Source organism: Lynx rufus, unplaced genomic scaffold (genome assembly GCF_022079265.1).
Source record: "Lynx rufus isolate CCGP_SWC_20201006 ecotype Redwood Valley unplaced genomic scaffold, mLynRuf1.p SCAF_13, whole genome shotgun sequence".
Classification (NCBI taxonomy): Eukaryota; Metazoa; Chordata; class Mammalia; order Carnivora; family Felidae; genus Lynx; species Lynx rufus.
The window spans coordinates 31,169,958-31,188,142 of NW_025814827.1; the positions used below are offsets into that span (position 1 = coordinate 31,169,958).

The window sequence follows — 18,185 nt, forward strand, 5'->3', positions numbered from 1 at the left end:
AGGTGAGGCCCAGAAGCGGGTATTGACAGATGGAGCTGGCATCCGAGGAACACACTTGGGACGGAACACATTTTCGTAATGTCAGGCTGCTGCAACTTGTCCAATTCCTCTTGGTTTGTCTTTCGGAGGCAGCCCTGAGTCCCTCACTGCCTCACCACATTGCATTGCCTGATTACCTCAGATCCCGGTGGTGCTCCGATTTCCTCTTTGTCCAGCCCTGGGACTCCTTCCCTGTGGCTGCTACTCTTAATGAGAAACGATGTGACACAAGTAAAGGTGCCTGGCCACTTGGTCTACCGTGCAATGTCTCTATTAGGACTCTCAGCTCCTTTTGTTTAAAAAAACCCTTGAGTCTTGGTACAATGTGTTTGACTTCTTAAGGGCAAAGAAGGTGGGAGAAGGGGAAGGAAACTTCTAATCTTTGCTGCAACTCCAATAATGAAATGACTCTTGGTTTTTCCTTTATTTTAACAGACATGGCCACCAGTCACCCAGCAGGACACGTGCAACTGCCCCGAGCTGATGCCATACGTTCACGTCTCATTGATACTTTCTCTCTCATCGAGCATCTGCAAGGCTTGAGCCAAGCTGTGCCACGACACACTATCCGAGAGATACTTGGTCAGCATTCTGTTTCTTAACTAGCATAAATTTAAAACTCCCCTTCACACCCTCAAAAGAGTAGGAAGCAGAAAGACAATTTTAAGGATGAAAAATTCAGGGACGATTGGTTTGGTTGCTAGTTTGTAAATGATACCAAACTTGATAAATTAAGGGCTTTATAAGTAAAGCTCTTTGAACCCAGGAGATAGGACCCATGTTGCTCACTTTTAGGCCTAGGATAACTATTAGCTCTGGCTGATTTGGAAGTTTCGACCAAAGACCCTGAAAACTTTGAGGGTTGAATCTGTGCCTTTTCTCTTGGGCATTGACAGTGTTGGTCATAAGCAATGTATTAGCTCTTACTTCAAACTAATGTCAGTTGCTGTAAGAACAGCAAGGCAATCCCCTGCATTACAGGACCCGTTATGTAACCAGTATTCCTGCCCCGGTCCTACCTGCTCTCCATATCACCCAGAGACTTCTCTTTATGTTTATCCACTGTGCCCTTTATTTTCTGGTATAGATCCTTCCGGTCAGAAGAAGCTTATGTTGGGAGATCAACACCAGCTTGTGCGCTTCTCCATAAAGCCTCGACATGTAGAACGTATTACACGTGGCCGGAGACTGATGAGCAGGCTTCATGTGCGCTACAGTCAGAGGCCACCTCTTTCCTTGTGGGCTGGATGGGTCCTTGAGTGTATCCTTTCATACCCCTCACTTTTATCCCATGCCTTTACTGTCTCTCTTGCCTCATCATCTGCCTGATGACTGACTTTCCCTTTTCCAAACTCCATTTTCTTCTCATCCTCACTGGTTCTATTCTTACCCTTATTATTTCACCTGTATAAAAAAGAATTCCACTCTGGATGTTTCCTTAAGAGAAAACAGGCCCTCTCTTCACAAACTTCATCATCTTTCTCATCTTTTTGAATACAATCGTACTGATGGTTGAAATAGGTGAGAACTGACATTAAATGAAAGAGGAAGTGGCTATGAGTCATTTTTCCTATAAATTGATCATTTTTCATTTCTCAATGTTACTTGAATTGTGATAAGGACACCTATATTGAGTCTCCTGGAGTATGATTTGTGCAACTGTTAAGACCTGGAAACATTTGGAGGGCTTTCAAAGAGTATGGTAGATACAAAGCAAGCTAGACACTGAAGAATATAATAGAGTTACACGAAACCGAAGATGGGAAGACCGGTTATATTTCTTGTGTCAGTTTAGTTTAATATTTGTTTGAATTAGCCTTTTGTATTAGAGGTATTGGTTGGTGCCTGTCAGTAACTGATATCACATTTACATTTTTTACAAGTATGTCAAATATTAAGTACAAATAAGAAAGCTCACAAAGTGTGTAAAGTTAGACACAACTAAAATATTGGATGAGCCGAAACATGACTTAAGAGTAAATGACTCTAAAATCAGTCCTAAATTATATGAAATGTATTAGAAGTAAAAGAACATCTGGAAAATCAGTGAGCTCATTTGATTATCACCTCAAACAGATTGCTCAGAAATGAAAAGGACAGTATTTACTTCCTTGTTTCATCCTCACTGTTTTGAGGAACTTTCCCATTTAAAAATCCTTTAATGTAGGGGCACCTGGGTGGCTCAATCGGTTGAGCATCCAACTTCAGCTCAGGTCATGATCTTGAGGTTAGTGAGTTTGAGCCCTACATCAGGCTCTATGCTGACAGCTCAGAGCCTGGAGCGTGCTTCTGATTCTGTCTCCTCCTCTCTGTGCTCCTCTGCTGCTCATGCTTTGTGTCTCTTGCTCTCTCAAAAAAAAAAAAAAAATAGATATTTAAAAAAAATTTTTAAGTATTTAATGCAATCAGGTCAAAGATATTTAAATATACAATACTTGATGTCATTGATCCACTACAGTATACTATATACTTTGAAGTATTTTATTTTCTCCCCATTGTGGTAAAGATTTTGAACTAAGTCACCCACATTTCCAATTTCTTTTACGATAACTGGCATGTATTTGCCTTGAGGGGTTAGGGATGTAGTCTTAAGCCTTGGAATAAAGTAAACAGCAATAAATGTACGGGATTTCCTAGATCTAATGGACAAATCAAAATAGAATACCCCTCTAGTTGGTAAAACAGCTGGATATGAAACATGATCACTGTCCCATAGGATAGGTAGGTTGCCTGAGTGGGAATTACCTGACAAGTTCAGGAAAATTGTATTAAGTACGTTCTCATGGTAGAAAAGCAGGAGGGATTTTGCAAAGGGAAAGAATTTGTGACTAACAGATTTCTTTGAACAGGCTAATTCATATGATAAACGTTAAGACTGTTTAGGCTTTAAAAATTTTTTTTCCAGATCACAGAGAATGTTGTTACAGATGGGGGAAAAATCATAATTAACAAGCAGTTCTCTAGATGAAAGCTCCCCAATCTTTTTTGTCTTGTGATTTTGTCTCCCAGTTAGCTCTAAACTTGAAAATCTCCCTAGGACTTTTAATCATTCCATTATTTGTATGTGATGTAAAAATTTTTTTTAATATTTATTTCTTATTTTTGAAATCATGAGTGAGGGAGGGGCAGAGAGAGAGGGAGGCACAGAATCTGAAACAGGCTCCAGGCTCCAAGCTGTCAGCACAGAGCCTGACCCAGGGCTCAAACTCAAGAACCGTGAGCAAACTCACAAACCGTGAGATGACCTGAGCTGAAGTCAGACGCCTAACCGACTAAGCCACCCAGGCGCCCCTCAACTTGCTTCTTTTTATCACATGCAAATTGGGGCACCTGGGTGGCTCAGTCGGTTGGTTAAGCATCTGACTTCAGCTCAGGTCATTGTCTCATGGTTCATGAGTTTGAGCCCCGTGTTTGGCTCTGTGCTGACTGCTTGGGGCCTGGAGCCTGTTTTGGATTCTGTGTCTGCCACTCTCCAGCTCATGTGCGTAAGCTCTCAAAAGTAAAAACTTAAAAAAAAAAAAGGAAGTTGAAGTAAAAATAATGCTTTAGACTAGCATATTATTCAATATTGTATTTTAATGTATATTATATAATGTAAAAAATTATGTTAGCTTATTTTCATTTTTGCCATTTTATAAGTGATTCGTGCTGTTTTTAAAGTAAATATATGATTTCTTCATAAATGAATTTTTAAAGGCCATTATATATTGTTTGGTCCTGAATCAAATATGTTTATTTTACGTATTATGTTTTTAAATGTAATTTTTTGTTCCTTTTTAAAAATTGAGATATACTTGACGTATTTCATTATATTAATTGCATAATAATAATTATGTATTATATGTTAAGTACATGTTAAGGTGTAGGTGTAAATTTAATTACAAATTAGGGTGTAAAAATTAGAAAAAAATCTACTTTCACAGTGATATTGGTAATTCTACTTTTCATTTTAAACATTATTTTGGCTTATTTTTTTAATTTTCACATTTTGTTTCCAAATGATGAGAGGGAGAAAAGTAAGAAGATTTGACTCATTTGCAATCCGTTTTCTGAAAATAACACATTGCAAGTGTGAATAGTCTATTTCTAACAAAAAAAAATTTGTGTATAATGTCATTATAATGTTTTACATTGAGTTTGAAGTTCTAGAGATATCTTGTACTATATATAAGAATAATTCTGCAAGTTTATCTCAACATGATCTTCATCAGTTTCTATAAACTGCATTCATCTGATCAAAAACTTTATATAGCATTAGTGTTCCTTGCTTCATTGTGGATATAATGAGCCAAGTCTTCTTTCTTTCCTGCCCCCATCATTTTTTAAAGAAAATATATAAGGGGCCCCTGGGTGTCTCAGTTGGTTAAGCATCTGACTCGTGGTTTCAGGTCAGGTCATGATCTCATGTGTTCATGAGCTTGAGCCCCTCATTGGGCTCTTTGCTGACAGTGTGGAGCCTGCTTGGAATTTTCTCTCTCTTCCTCTTTCTCTGCTCCTCCCCAATTTGTGCTCTCTCTCTCTCTCCTTCTCAAAATAAGTAAACATTTTTTAAAAATTTTTAATAAAACACATGATTTGTCCACAAATGAATTCATTCAGTTATTTTTAAAAATTTTTAATGTTTGTATTTATTTTTGAAAGCAAGAGAGTGAGCAGGGGTGAGGTGGAGAGAGGGGGACAGGGTGTCTGAAGCAGACTCTGTGCTGATAGCAGAGAGCCTGATGGGGGGCTAAAATTCCCAGACCATGAGATCATGACCTGAGCCAAAGTTGAAGTTGGATGCTTAACTGACTAAGCCATATCAGTTATTTTGGCATGGGAATGAAATATATTTTATGTATTATATGTTTTTAAATTTAATATTATGGATATAACCAGACAAAAAAACAGTAGCAATTTCAAATTGTTTAAGTGTCAAAATCTACACAGCAGTTTATGTTGTTCAGAGTGACTAAGTATGTTCTTCTAATCTCCATTAACAGCCATGATATCAGTCATAGTGCATTTGGAGGCTCTTAGATTGTTCCATTTCAAAGGGAAATGTATCAAATTATTATTTAGCTTTTTTTTAAGTTTATTATTTTGAGAGGGAGAGAGCATGTGCACGCAAGTGGGGGAGGGGCAGAGAGAGAAAGTGAGAGAGAGACTCCCAAGCAGGCTCCCCACTGTCATTGCAGAGCCCAATGTAGGGCTCGAACTCATGAACCATGAGATCATGACCTAGGCCAAAATCAGAGTCAGACACTTAACCAACTGAGCCACCCATGCGCCTCCCAAATTATTATTTAGCTTTTAAGCCTATTTTTATTTCATTGTGGTTTTTTTTTTCCTACAGCATGGTATACATCTATTAAATACATCAAAAAAATAAAGAGGCTGAAAGATAAAGGTGATGTTGAAGTATAGCAATTAGCAAACAGGATTCTAGAGAGAAAGTATAGGATTTAATTTGCTTTGCTGAACAAAATCAGTTTTAGAGAAGAATGGGAAAGTTTTAAGAGCTAACAAATATAGAACCAAAAATTTTCTTATTATAAAGTATTTTTTAATGTTTATCTATTTTGAGAGAGAGAGTGAGTGAGTGAGTGGGGGAAAGGCAGAGAGAGAGAATCCCAAGCAGCCTCTGAGCTGCCAGCACAGAGCCCAATGTGGGACTTGATCTCACGAACTTCAAGATCATGACCTGAGCAGAAACCAAGAGTCAGACACTTAACCAACTGAGCCACCCAGGTGCCCCTCAAAATTTTTTTTTATTATAACTAAGTATGTCCTATGGATCTGGCTTCTTGTTTCTACTTCCCTTACCAAGCACTTTACATATCATGGCCCTACATTTTCATTCTATTCTCAAGACCCATTGCTTCTTTGTGAAGTTTGGGACCGGGGTACCAGTACAGCAGACAGTGTTGGTGGTAGTGAAAAAAGTAATCCCTTGGTGTCTCTGTGACCCCAGAGTGGGAAGGTAGTGACTTGCAGCTGTTAGACATATCAATACCAGCAGGAGATGAGTTGTAGCTATTTTTCACGGTCAATTCTGACCTCCCCTATATTTCACAGGTTGAAAAAATACTGGTGTTAAGAAGAGAAACAAAGTGGCTCAGTTGGTTTAGTGTCCAACTTTTGATTTTGGCTCACGTCATGATCCCAGAGTCATGGGACTGAGCCCTGTGTCAGCCTCTGCACTGAGTGTGGAGGTGTGGAGCCTGCTTACGATTCTCTCTCTTACCCTGCCCTTCTCCCTCACCTGCACACTCTCTCTAAAAAAAAAAAAAGAAAAAAAAAGAAAAATGAAAAATAAAACAGCAGTGGGCACAACTGTAGTTTATAATAGTTTCTGATCTGATCATTCTATATTATTCAGCCTCCCAGTTCCTTAACCTTTATTTGTCTTTCACTCTACTCTCACAGAATTGCTTGAATCCTCAAATACCAAACTGTGGTCACTGAAGCTGAGTCTGGAGGTGGCAGCTTGGTTCATCTTGCTTATTTTCATCTTGGAGATCCTTCTTATGTGGATATCCAGCTTTTTCCTCTTCTGGAAGAATGCTTGGAATGTGTTTGACTTTGTTGTCACCATATTGGTAAGGATAGGTATCCTGAGGAATAGTGTGGTGGGTTGAGGAATAAGCCTAGGTCAATCAAAATGACAAGAAAAGTTAATTAGATCACAAGACGAATTTCATTATTTTGATTTTTTTTCTAAAACTAAAGTCAGTCATTGCAGGAGTTGTTGGTATTAGAAGCAAGACAGAATCAAACCGCAACATTAACCCCAACAATAACATCTGCCTGTTACTAAGCACTTATCAAGTGCCAGGCACTGTTGTGTTTTACATGTATTTTCTCAGTTGAGCTCCACAGCAACCCAATGAGATAAACATTATATTAATCCCCTTTTTATGTTTGAGCAAATTGAAGTGCAGAGTTTAAGTAATTTAGTACAAGAAGGCTGAATAGGAAACAGTCCCCAGAAAATGCTATTCAAGGGATAATGCCCAAAGAAATATGAAGAAGATGAGATAAAGAAGGGGTAACTGTGCATGGGTGCTTTGGGGTATATTGTACTCATAATCTATGTATTTCCTACAGTCCCTGCTTCCTGAGGTTGTGGTGCTGGTAGGAGTAACAGGCCAGTCTGTGTGGCTCCAGTTGCTAAGGATATGCCGGGTGCTAAGATCTCTCAAACTCTTTGCACGATTCCGTCAAATTCGAGTCATTATTTTGGCCCTGGTGAGGGCCCTCAAGGTGATTTGAGTGTTGCAGCTAAACCAAGTGGGCAGGGTGGGTAAACATGGGAGTTTAACATAAAACAAGTCTGGGTGTGTCAGAGAAGGCAATGAAAGACCCTATGAAATACCATTGGATGAGAAAGGGCTGGGGCAAGCTGCTGTGGGCTAGAGATAACTGGGCTTGGGAGTGGAAGTGAGGGTTTTGGTGGGAGTTTGCCAGGGTGGGCTTGACTCTGCTGTAGGTAGAATCAGCCTAGTCTGGCTCAGTGCTGACTTGGGGTCATGGCCTCTAGAGTATGACCTTCCTCTTGATGTTGCTGCTCATCTTCTTCTACATTTTTGCTGTGACTGGTGTCTACTTCTTTGAGGACTACACCCGTTCAACTCGCCAGGACCTGGAGTACCACATGTTCTTCTCGTAGGCAGGACTGGGGGAATCCCGGGTGGGGGGAGAGAATTTGGGCAAGAAACTGGGAACCTAGTCCAAAGTAAGTAATACAAAAAATATAGTCTATTTTAAGAAACTGGAATAGATCATAGTAAGGAGAAGGAAAGAGACAGCAAAAGAATAGTGAGTGGTATTAGCTCTGATTTTGAGGATAGGGTGAGTAGTTCCAGGTTTGCTCTGGGTTTTGAAATTTAAACATACCCTCATCAGCCATCTTTAAATAGCAGTATATTTTAGTGATTAAGCTCTGGTTTCTATGCCTCAGTTACCTCTTCTGAAAAATGAGAATTATTGTAGCACTACCTTATAGCATAAGACTGAGGGATAAAAGTAATGCATCTTTGCACTTAGAATGGATTTTAACACAATAAGTGATCAACACCTGTTACTATGACTCTCAAACACGTCACTGGTTTTACCCCAAAGTCTCAGTATGGGCATTACACATGCACACACCTATACACATTCAAAAGTAAAATCCTGACAAGATCTTTGTCTAGAGAACACCGACTGCTAGTAGAAAATCAACTGGATTTAGATGAGATAGTTACGTATTAACCGGAATCCAATCTTGCCAGCACCTCTTAGGTCTCAGGCTAATAGGTAGCTTTGTAAGAGTATTAAGTTAGGGAAGTCCTAAATATTCATCCTATTTAGGCCCTGATATTTTCAATAAGTTGTATTATGGAGAACTAGGAAGGAAAGAAGGAAAATTTATATACCTTCCTGAGATCTTTTATGACATATTCATTATTATTAATTATTTGGGATCACGTGTTTATGTCACATATCTGTCCGTTTACCTAAGAATCACTTCATACCAAAAAACTAAATAGGAATGATGTTTGCCAAATTTTGAAGTGATCTTTTAGGTGAAGGCCATAGAACAGTGAAAAACGATGTTACAAAAGAGATATGTAGTTGGTGATTTATTCAATTTTTTAAAATTCAGCCAGTACCTATTTATTGAGCACCTACTATGTTGTAGGCACTAATGGAATAGTGAGAGATATTCTTGGATTATTCATGATAAAGGAAAACCTAATAAAACAACCCTGACTGAAGAATGATTCGCTAAAAAATTGATAGAAAAGAAGCTGAAGTCAGAGCAAACTACAAAGAAATGTTATGTTGCTTTAAGAGTAGGAAAGATACCATATCTGAGAGATTTAGATCTCTGTTCTGTCTGTACCCACAACTCCTTTTTCTTTAGGGACCTTCTGAATTCCCTGGTGACAGTATTCATCCTCTTCACCATGGACCATTGGTATGCATTGCTTCAGGATACCTGGAAGGTGCCTGAAGTCAGCCGTACCTTCAGCAGCATCTATGTCATCCTTTGGTTGTTACTTGGTTCCATTATCTTTCGAAATATCATAGTAGCCATGATGGGTAAGCACAAAAGAGGTGAAACTTGGTTGAGAGGGGTAGTTGGGAATAAGGGTGAAAACTAGAATTAGTAAATTATGTATAGAGAGAACCTGAGGTAGCAGGAAGGCTTGGGGCCTGGAATGGATATTTCACTTGGTTTCTCCCCACCCAAGCCCTCTCCTCAGGTCTATTCACCACTGTCTCCCAACTCCTAATGGCCCTTTCGGGCAGTTACTAACTTCCAGAATATCAGGAATGAGCTGAACGAGGAGATGACACATTTGGAGGTTCAACATAAAGCTGACATATTCAAGCGGCAGATTATCCAGAGGTCTGCTTTCCCATTTTCAAACCCAAGTTTAGTTCTGAAGAGTATCCTGACCTCATTCCCTGTTTCTACTCCTTGGCTTTGACCCCATTTTTCCCTTTGTGACAGAAAATTTACCCCAGGGTTAGAATTCCCCGCCTCTAGAACATTGCCTGATTCTTTATTCACAATTGGGACTTCCCCATTCATTTTTACCTTTTTACTACAATCTGTTCTCCTCACTCAGTTTTCTTCCCTTTATGATCTGAATTCTTTTCTTTTTTCCATACTATGCTCCTGCACCAGTATAATTCTCTTCACTGTTCTGTGTTTTTTGCTCTGCAGGAGACAAAACCTGTCCCCTGAGGCACTGAGGTCAAGCCTTAGCAAAATGGATGCCAGGTTAGGAGAGTTTGTGTGAACTGAGATGGACACACAAGCAGGGAGAGGGTAGAAAATCAAAGATAAAGATTGACTTTGAGAGATAATCCATTTATTCAATAACTACTTATTGTAGTGAGTTGAATGGTAGTCTCCAAAAAGAAATTCCCATGGCCTAACCCCCTGGAACCTGTGAACATGACTTTATTTGGAAAAAGGGTCTTTGCAGATGCAGTTAAGTTAAGGATCTTGAGATGTGATCATCCTGGATTATCCAGGTAGGCCCTAAATGCAGTGACAAGGGCCCTTATAAGAGACAGAAGAGAAGAGGAGAAGGAGATGTGAAGATGGAGATGGAAATCAGAGTGATGCAACACAAGCCAAAGGAAGCCAGTGAATGCCAGGCAACTGCCAGAAGCTAGAGCAAGCAATGAGCCTTCTCCCCTAGAGCTTCCAGAGGGAGTATGGCCCTGCAGACACCTTAATTTCAGACTTCTGGCTTCCAGAATTGTGAGAGAATACATGTCTGTTATTTTAAGCTGCCAAGTTTATAGTAATTTGTTGCAGCAGCCATAGGAAACTTACACAAGTACCTTCTGTGAAACAGATCTTATTCTAGACTGTGAGTGTTCAGCGGTGGACAAGAGAGCAGAAGGAGAAATAAGAAACTCATTCATCCATTCAAGACATAATTATTGATGTAAACATTTTTTTTATTAAGTAATCTCTGAATCCAACATGTGTCTTGAACTCACAACCCCGATATCAAGAGCCATGGGCTCTACTGACTGAGCCAGCCAGGTGCCCCAAGAAATAATTATTGAATATTTATTAGATGTTTGGGATATATCAGTGAACAAAATAGACAATAATGCCTGTTCTCATGGAGCTTACATATGAGCAGGGGGAAAGAGATAATAAACAATATATAAAATAAGTAGACTACTATATTAAAATATAAGCATTGTGAAAAAATAAAAATAAAATTAGAATAGGTTAAGGGAGATTGGAATATAGAGTGGAGGTTGCATATGGGTTATACTTTTAAACAAGGTAGTCATGATGGCCTCATTGAAAAAGTAATGACTGAACAAAGACTTGGAGACGAGGGGATTACTGTGTGGATATCTATGGAAAGAATGTTATAGGCAGAAAGAACAGCTAGTACAAAGGCCCTAAGCCAGAAGCATTCCCAGTGTGTTTGAGAAACAGCAAAGAAACCACTGTGACCAGGGGGGATATTGATAGATTATGAGGTCAGAGAGATCACGGAGACCTGATCCTGTAGGGCTGTGAGGGCCTTTGCAGGGACTTAGGCTTTGACTCTAAGTGAAATGGGGAGCAGAGCCATGACATGAAATGACATTTAAGAAGGACCATTCTGGTTGCTGTGTTGATGATGTGCTATAGGAGAACAAGGGAAGGAGCAGTGACAAGTTAGAAGGCTGTGAAGCTATCCAGGCAAGAGGTGATGATGGCTCAGACCAGGGTGCTACCAATGAGAAAAGATATATTTTTAAGGTAGAATCAACAGGATTTCTTGATGGATTGGATGGGGTATAAGAGAAGTGTTAAGAAAGACTCCAAAGTTTTGGCCAGAGCAGCCAGAAGGATGGATTAGCTGAGATGAGGAAGGCTGTGAGTGGAAGAGGTGTGATGGGCAAAGAGTTCAGTTTGGGTTGAACTTGAGATGTCTGTTAGACTTGCAAGTGATGATATGTGAGTAAAAGTTGTACATACAAGTCTGGATCAAGGAGTGAAGTCTGGACTAGAGGTTTAAATTCACATTTAGAAGACATTTAAACTCAGGAGAAGAGAGCACTAAAGGAGTGAGTGTAGATAAGGAAGATAAAAAGGCCAAGAGCTGAACCTTGGGACCTCTCAAGAGATAGAATTGAGGGGGCAAAGCTATAGTTGTGGTGTAACAGGCATAGAACTATAGAGTGAGGAGCTAAAATGTGGCAAAATAAGGTGGGATGTGAAATGTAGAAACCTGAGTAAAATGGAGCACAGAAGCTATGTGGTGAGGGGCAGTAATAGGGATATACCACATGGAATAATTGAAGTTGGAAGTGCTTACAAGCTCAAATTTTGGGAGCAATTTGGCCTTCATTGCCTTAAATCCCACCTTTAGGGGATGGCAAGGTCCAAGGCCAGAATAATGATTCAACTTGCTGTATCTCATAAAGGTATTTAAAGCAATAAAATTTCTCCTTTCACTTATAGAGATGCCAGTCAACAAAGGGAATCTTTGGAGTTATCAACAGCTTTTGAAGAAGAGTCTAAACACAGTGCTGATGAAGAGGGTTCAAAGGCATCTGTATCGAAAACAAAAGAGTCCTTGTCAAAAATGAAAAAGTCTGCCTCTTCTTCCTCCTCTTCCTCCTCCTCCTCATCTTATTCTTACTCCTCGTCTTCATCTTCCCTCAATTCCTCCTCTTCTTCTGACTCCAGATATTTAGACTCCATTGGTAAGCAGAGGGTTTCTTCCATTTGAATTCAGACTTCTCCAGAGACATGCCATTCTTAATAGGACCTCTCCCACTATATCTACTTCCCAGTTTTCTCCACCAGTCTGACTTTGTGGTCTTAATTGCTTTCTTTGTGCTTTCTTTCATTTCCCCTGTACTTCTGCTTCACTTTGGATAAGTGTGACTGTGGCTGTCTTTGCTTATTGTAAAAAGTGGTCTCTTAGGGATGTACTCTTTTCCCTCTTTGCTTCCTGTTTACTCTTTCATCCCTGCGTTTCTCCCCACACCATAGGATCTTTTAGCTCTTACCCAACTTCCACAGACCTATATTTGTTTTTAAGAACCATTCCTCCGTCCAGGTCAGTTGGACTGGGAGACTCATGTGCACCAGAATCTGCCTGGGTTAATGGAAATGGATCAGGATGATCGTGTTGTTTGGCCTAGAGATTCACTCTTCCGATATTTTGAGTTGCTAGAAAAGCTTCAGTACAACCTAGAGGAGCGTAAACGGTTGCAGGAGTTTGCAGGTATGGATTTAGGGCAGTCATGGGAACCAGGGGTTAAGTACATTGGAGTAGCATATATAACTGGGGAGAAGGAGGAGGGTGTGCACTATTTTGGCATTTCAGCCTCTGAATTTCCACCTCAGACTTAAAAAGGCAAATCCTTGGTTTGGAGTGTCACATCCTTATGTCCTTATTTCTTAGAATCCAGAGAGAATCTGAGAGCTCTGCTTTACCAGTAGGGAAAATCTAAATCCTATAAGGTCTGACAGCTTGTTTCCCAAGAGGAACATGTCTAAATGCAGTTGTTGGGTATTAGGATAAGGTGGGCTCTTGCTCGATTTGTGCAGTCCACTCCTTTTTGCAAGCATTTCTTCTCTTTGAAGGGCATGTTTCAGACCTAAGCAGTAGGGCCTCAGGCTCAAGTTGGATAGCTGTGGGGATTAGAGAGCAGAAAGCTCACAAGTACCCCACTCTCCCCAACCCCCAAAAGAGGTTTATGAATTACAGGCTTTTCCTTTCAGCTTGTTCTAGTGTCAGCCCAGGCAGAGAGAAGTATGTATGTTATTTAAACAGCAGAATTAATTTAAGCAGAAAATTGCTTGCTCAAAATTATTTTCCCTAAATTTCTCCCTTGCAATTTTACCACATAGAGATGAATTTTGAGTTAATAAATTCTCCTTCTAAAAATACGAAAACTGGAAGAGTTAGGGGCCATTTTTTACCATTTGATATGGATTAGTGGTGTCTTCCTTATACCATTGAGTTGAAATCAACTCATTGTGAAAATAACAATGAGGGAAGACGAATGGGTTTGTGGTGGGTACACAAGGGCAATAAGAGGAATTTATTACATTGGAACATGGAATTTAGAGCAGGATGTCAAAGACAGGCTTTGCCTAGTTCAAAATGTTGCCTAAGGTTAATTCTGCTCTTTCGAGTTGTCCTCAGCCCTGCCTTCCCACTTGTTCTCTTGTTCTCTGGGAAAAGGAGAAGAAGGAGCAAGGTAGCTTCTTTAATCTGGGTTAATTCATCTATGGCAAAGAGTACAGACTCATAGGGCTTACTATAAGTAAAGATTAGTGAAGATTTGTGTGGGAAAAGCAGGGTCTTCAAACATTTGCATGTCCTGAATATTTTTAACTTTTCAGCCTCACAGTCTCTTTCTTTACAGTGCAGGCACTGATGAACTTTGAAGACAAATAAAGCTGACAATGGATGGCTTCGATTTCTTTGGCAAAAGTTAATGAAAGAAATAGTTGGGAATGGAGAATTCTGAGTACAAATGTCTAATAAATACTGTTGATAACTGCTTAGTGGTCTGTCTCTGAGACATTGGGGATACTGAAGGGTATAAAGTTAGGTGGGGCCCATGGTCCTTGGTTTTTACTCGTTCCGTAGCTCCCTGAATCTCATGTTTTTCCTTTTCTTTTTAAAATTAAATTTAAAAAATTATAAATGATTATTTTGAGAGCAAGAGAGACAGAGAGAGAGAGAAAATACACAAGCACATGGGTGCATGTGTGAGCAGGAGAGGGGCAGAGAGAGAATCCCAAGCAGGCTCCACCCTGTCAGCAGAGTCCCACATGGGGCTTGATGTCATGAACTGGGAGATCATGACCTGAGCCAAAATCAACAGTTGGACACTTAACCAACTGAGCCACCAGGCACCTCGATCTCACTTTTTTTTTTTTTTTTTTTTTTTACTTTGTCATTGCAGCCCACACCGTTCCTGCAATCTTTACTTCCTGATAGAATCCTAATTTTACCCTCTCCCTCCCTAATGTGTACAGGCCTCTGGGAGTAGGAGGGTAAAGAGATCCCAGAAGCTGTAGTGTAACTGAGAACTATTTTTTCATTGACTGTTCTATGAACATTGCTTCTCCTATGCAACATTAAAATTTTTTGAAATAGTTCTCTAATTTTTTTAATGTTTATTTATTTTTGTGTGAGAGAGAGAGAGAGAGGCAGAGTGCAAGCAGGGGAGGGGCAGGGAGACGGGGAGACACAGAATCTGAAGCAGGATCCAGGTTCTGAACTGTCAGCACAGAACTCAACACAGGGCTTGAACTCATGAACCATGAATCATGACCTGAGCCGAAATAAGATGCTCAACTGACCTAGACCACCCCCCTTTTCAAAATTTAAATCCAAGTTAGTCAACATATAGTGTAATAATAATTTCAGGAATAGAATTTAGTGATTCATCACTTACATGTGATGATTCCAGTGCTCATTCCAACAAGTGTCCTCCTTAATGCCCCCTACCTCTTCAGTCTTTCTCTGCACCCAACACCCTGCCAGCAACCCTCAGATGGTTCTCTGTATTTAAGAGTTTCCTATGGGTTGTCTCCCTCTCTGTACTATTTTTGCTTCCCTTTCCTTATATTCATGTTTTATATCTTAAATTCCACATATGAGTGAAATCATATGATATTTGTCTTTTTCTGACTTATTTCGCTTAGCATAATATCCTCTAGTTCCATCCACGTTGTTGCAAATGGCAAGATTTCATTCTTTTCGACTGCCAAGTAATATTCCATTATATATATATATATATATATATATATATATACACACGCACACACACACACACACACACACACAAAATATACAGATATATATGTATGTGATCCATTCATCTGCTGATGAATATTTGGGCTCTTTCCATACTTTGGCTATGGTCAATAGTGATGCTATAAACATTGGGATGCATGTGCCCCTTTGAATCAGCATTTCTCTATCCTTTGGATAAATACCTAGTAGTGCAATTGCTGGGTCATAGGGTAGTTCTATTTTTTATTTTTTAAGAGTATTTTTAGTATTTTAAGTTTATTTATTTTGAGAGAGACAGGGTGATTGAAGGAGGGACAGAGAGAGAGGGAGACAAAGAGGCTCCCAAGCAGGCTCTGTGCCACAAGCATAGAGCCCAATGTGGGGCTTGAACCCATAAACTGTGAAGTCATGACCTGAGCCAAAACCAAGAGTTGGACACTTAACCTCCTGAGCCACCTAGGCACCCCTCTATTTTTAATTTTTTGAGGAACCTCCATACTGTTTTCCAGAGTGGCTTTTCCACCAGAGTGGTGTTTCCCACCAGCAGTGCAAAAGGATTCCTCTTACTCCACATCCTCACCAACATCTGTTGTTGCCTGAGTTGTTAATTTTAGCCACTCTGACAGGTGTGAGGTGGTGTCTCGTGGTTTTGATTTGTATTTTCCTGATAATCATGTTGAGCATTTTTTCATGTGTCTACTGGCCACCTGGATGTCTTCTTTGGAGAAGTGTCTATTCATGTATTTTGCCCGTTTCTTCGCTGGATTATTTGTTTTTTGGGCGTTGAGTTTGATAAGTTCTTTATAGGTTTTGTATACTAACCCTTTATTTGGTACATCATTTGCAAAAATCTCCCATTCCGTTGGTTGCCTTTTAGTTTTGTTGATTGTTTTCTTTGCTGTGCAGAAGCTTTTTATCTTGATGAGGTCTCACTAATTCATTTTGGCTTTTGTTTCCCTTGCCTCTGGAGAAATGTCAAGTAAGAATTTGCTGTGGCCAAGTTCAAAGAAGTTGTTGCCTATTTTCTCTAAGATTTTGATGGCTTCCTGTCTTAGGTTTATGTCTTTCATCCATTTTGAGTTTATTTTTGTGTATGGTATAAGAAAGTGGTCCAGGTTCATTCTTCTGCAGGTCACAGTCCAGTTTTCCCAGCACCATTTGCTGAAGAGACTTTCCTTTTTCTATTGGATATTCTTTCCTGCTTTGTCAAAGATTAGTTGGCCATATGTTTGTGGGTCCATTTCTGGGTTGTCTATTCTGTTCATTGATCTATGTGTCTGTTCTTGTGCCAGTACCATACTGTCTTGATGATTAAAGCTTCATAACACATCTTGAAGTCTGGAATTGTGCCGCTTCCAGCTTTGGTCTTCTTTTTAAGAAAGCAAATAGCTTTGGCTATTCGAGGTCTTTTCTGGTTCCATACAAGTTTTAGGATTGTTTGTTCTAGCTCTGTGAAGGATGATGGTGTTATTTTGATAGGGGTTGTTGCACCATTAATTTTAATCAAACATCATTTTCACCTGTTTCTGAGCCAAAAGGGGGTCCTTTTATTCCATGTCATTCTATTTCCTTGCCATTGCTCCGGGCAGTGATTCCACTCCACTAAGTGTCCCGTAGGTTTTTTGTGTTAGAAGAGACCTCACAAGTAATTTATGTTCCATCAAAGCAGGAACACCTTTTCTTTTTTTTTTTTATGTTTTATTTATTTTTGACAGAGAAAGTGTGAGCATGGGAGGGGCAGAGTGAGAGGGAGACAGAGAGAGGTTCCAAACCAGGCTCTGTGCTGACAGCAGAGAGCCCATGCGGGCTCAAACTCATGAACCGTGAGATCATGACCTGAGCCAAAGTCAGACACTCAGCCACTACTGAGCCACCCAGGTGCCCCAAAGCAGGAACACTATTTAGAACATCACTGAAAGGGGGGATATCCAACTGATGCTTAATGTTTCTAGTTATTGGGGATTTATTATCTAGAAGGAATCCCATGCCACTGTAGGATGACTTAAGCCTTCAGAAATGTTTGTTACTAAAAATTCTATCATTTATTGAGTGTTTAACATGTATGAGGATATATATTTATACATAAACACTGACTTGTACACTTTAAAATGATGAATTTTATGTGGATTAGACCTCATTTTTTTAAACGTTTATTTATTTTGGAGAGAGAATGCATGAGTAAGGAGGGGCAGAGAGAGACAGGGACAGAAGATCCAAAGTGAGCTGCTGACAGCAGACAGCCCAATGCAGGCTCAAACTCACAAACCATGAGTTCATGGCCTGAGCAGAGATCAAGAGTCAGACGCTTAACTGACTGAGCCATCCAGGCACCCCATGCCCTATTTCTTATGATAGGAATTTTATTACAATATTATATATTGAAATTTATCTTAACATTTTGGGGGCACTGGGTGGCTTAATCAGTTAAGTGTCTGACTCTTGATCTCCGCTTAGGCCATGATCTCACCTGAGATTGAGTCCTGCATCAGGCTCTGCACTGAGTATGGAGCCTGCTTGAAATTCTCTTCCTTCCTCTCCCTCTGCCCCTCCCCTGCTTGCACACTCTCTCTCAAAAAAAATAAAATAAAATAAAAAATAAATTTAAAAAATAATAAAATAGGGGTGCTTGGGTGGCTCAGTTGGTTGAGCGTCCTACTTCAGCTCAGGTCATGATCTCGTGGTCTGTGAGTTCGAGCCCCATGTTGGGCTCTGTGCTGACAGCTCAGGGCCTGGAGCCTGCTTTGGATTCTGTGTCTCCATCTCTCTCTGCCCCTGCCCCGCTCATGCTCTGTCTCTCTCTGTGTCAAAAATAAACATTAAAAAAATAACAAAAAATAATAAAATATTTTTTTATTTAAAAAAAATTTTTAAAAGAACTAG

The 18,185-nt window shown here is 39.8% G+C and overlaps 1 protein-coding gene across 1 annotated transcript; it reads left to right on the plus strand.

Moving 5' to 3' along the window:
- The first annotated feature begins 14 nt into the window (after window positions 1-14).
- On the plus strand, window positions 15-14,065 carry CATSPER2 (cation channel sperm associated 2). The gene is made up of 13 exons (XM_047075184.1): window positions 15-276; window positions 475-621; window positions 1,127-1,300; window positions 1,492-1,560; window positions 6,448-6,620; window positions 7,129-7,284; window positions 7,562-7,686; window positions 8,930-9,108; window positions 9,319-9,418; window positions 9,740-9,796; window positions 12,002-12,246; window positions 12,606-12,773; window positions 13,924-14,065. Exons 1-13 carry the CDS (start codon window positions 30-32, stop codon window positions 13,953-13,955), a joined length of 1,872 nt encoding a protein of 623 aa, XP_046931140.1. The 5' UTR covers window positions 15-29; the 3' UTR covers window positions 13,956-14,065.
- Window positions 14,066-18,185: the final 4,120 nt, after the last annotated feature.

Excerpts from the sequence above, each read along its gene's own strand:
- CATSPER2 (XM_047075184.1), top strand. The coding sequence starts at position 30 with ATGGAGCTGGCATCCGAGGAACACACTTGGGACGGAACACATTTTCGT. Across the intron at positions 622-1,126 it reads CACTATCCGAGAGATACTTG|ATCCTTCCGGTCAGAAGAAG; the intron begins GTCAGCATTCTG and ends TTTCTGGTATAG. Across the intron at positions 1,561-6,447 it reads CGTACTGATGGTTGAAATAG|AATTGCTTGAATCCTCAAAT; the intron begins GTGAGAACTGAC and ends CTACTCTCACAG.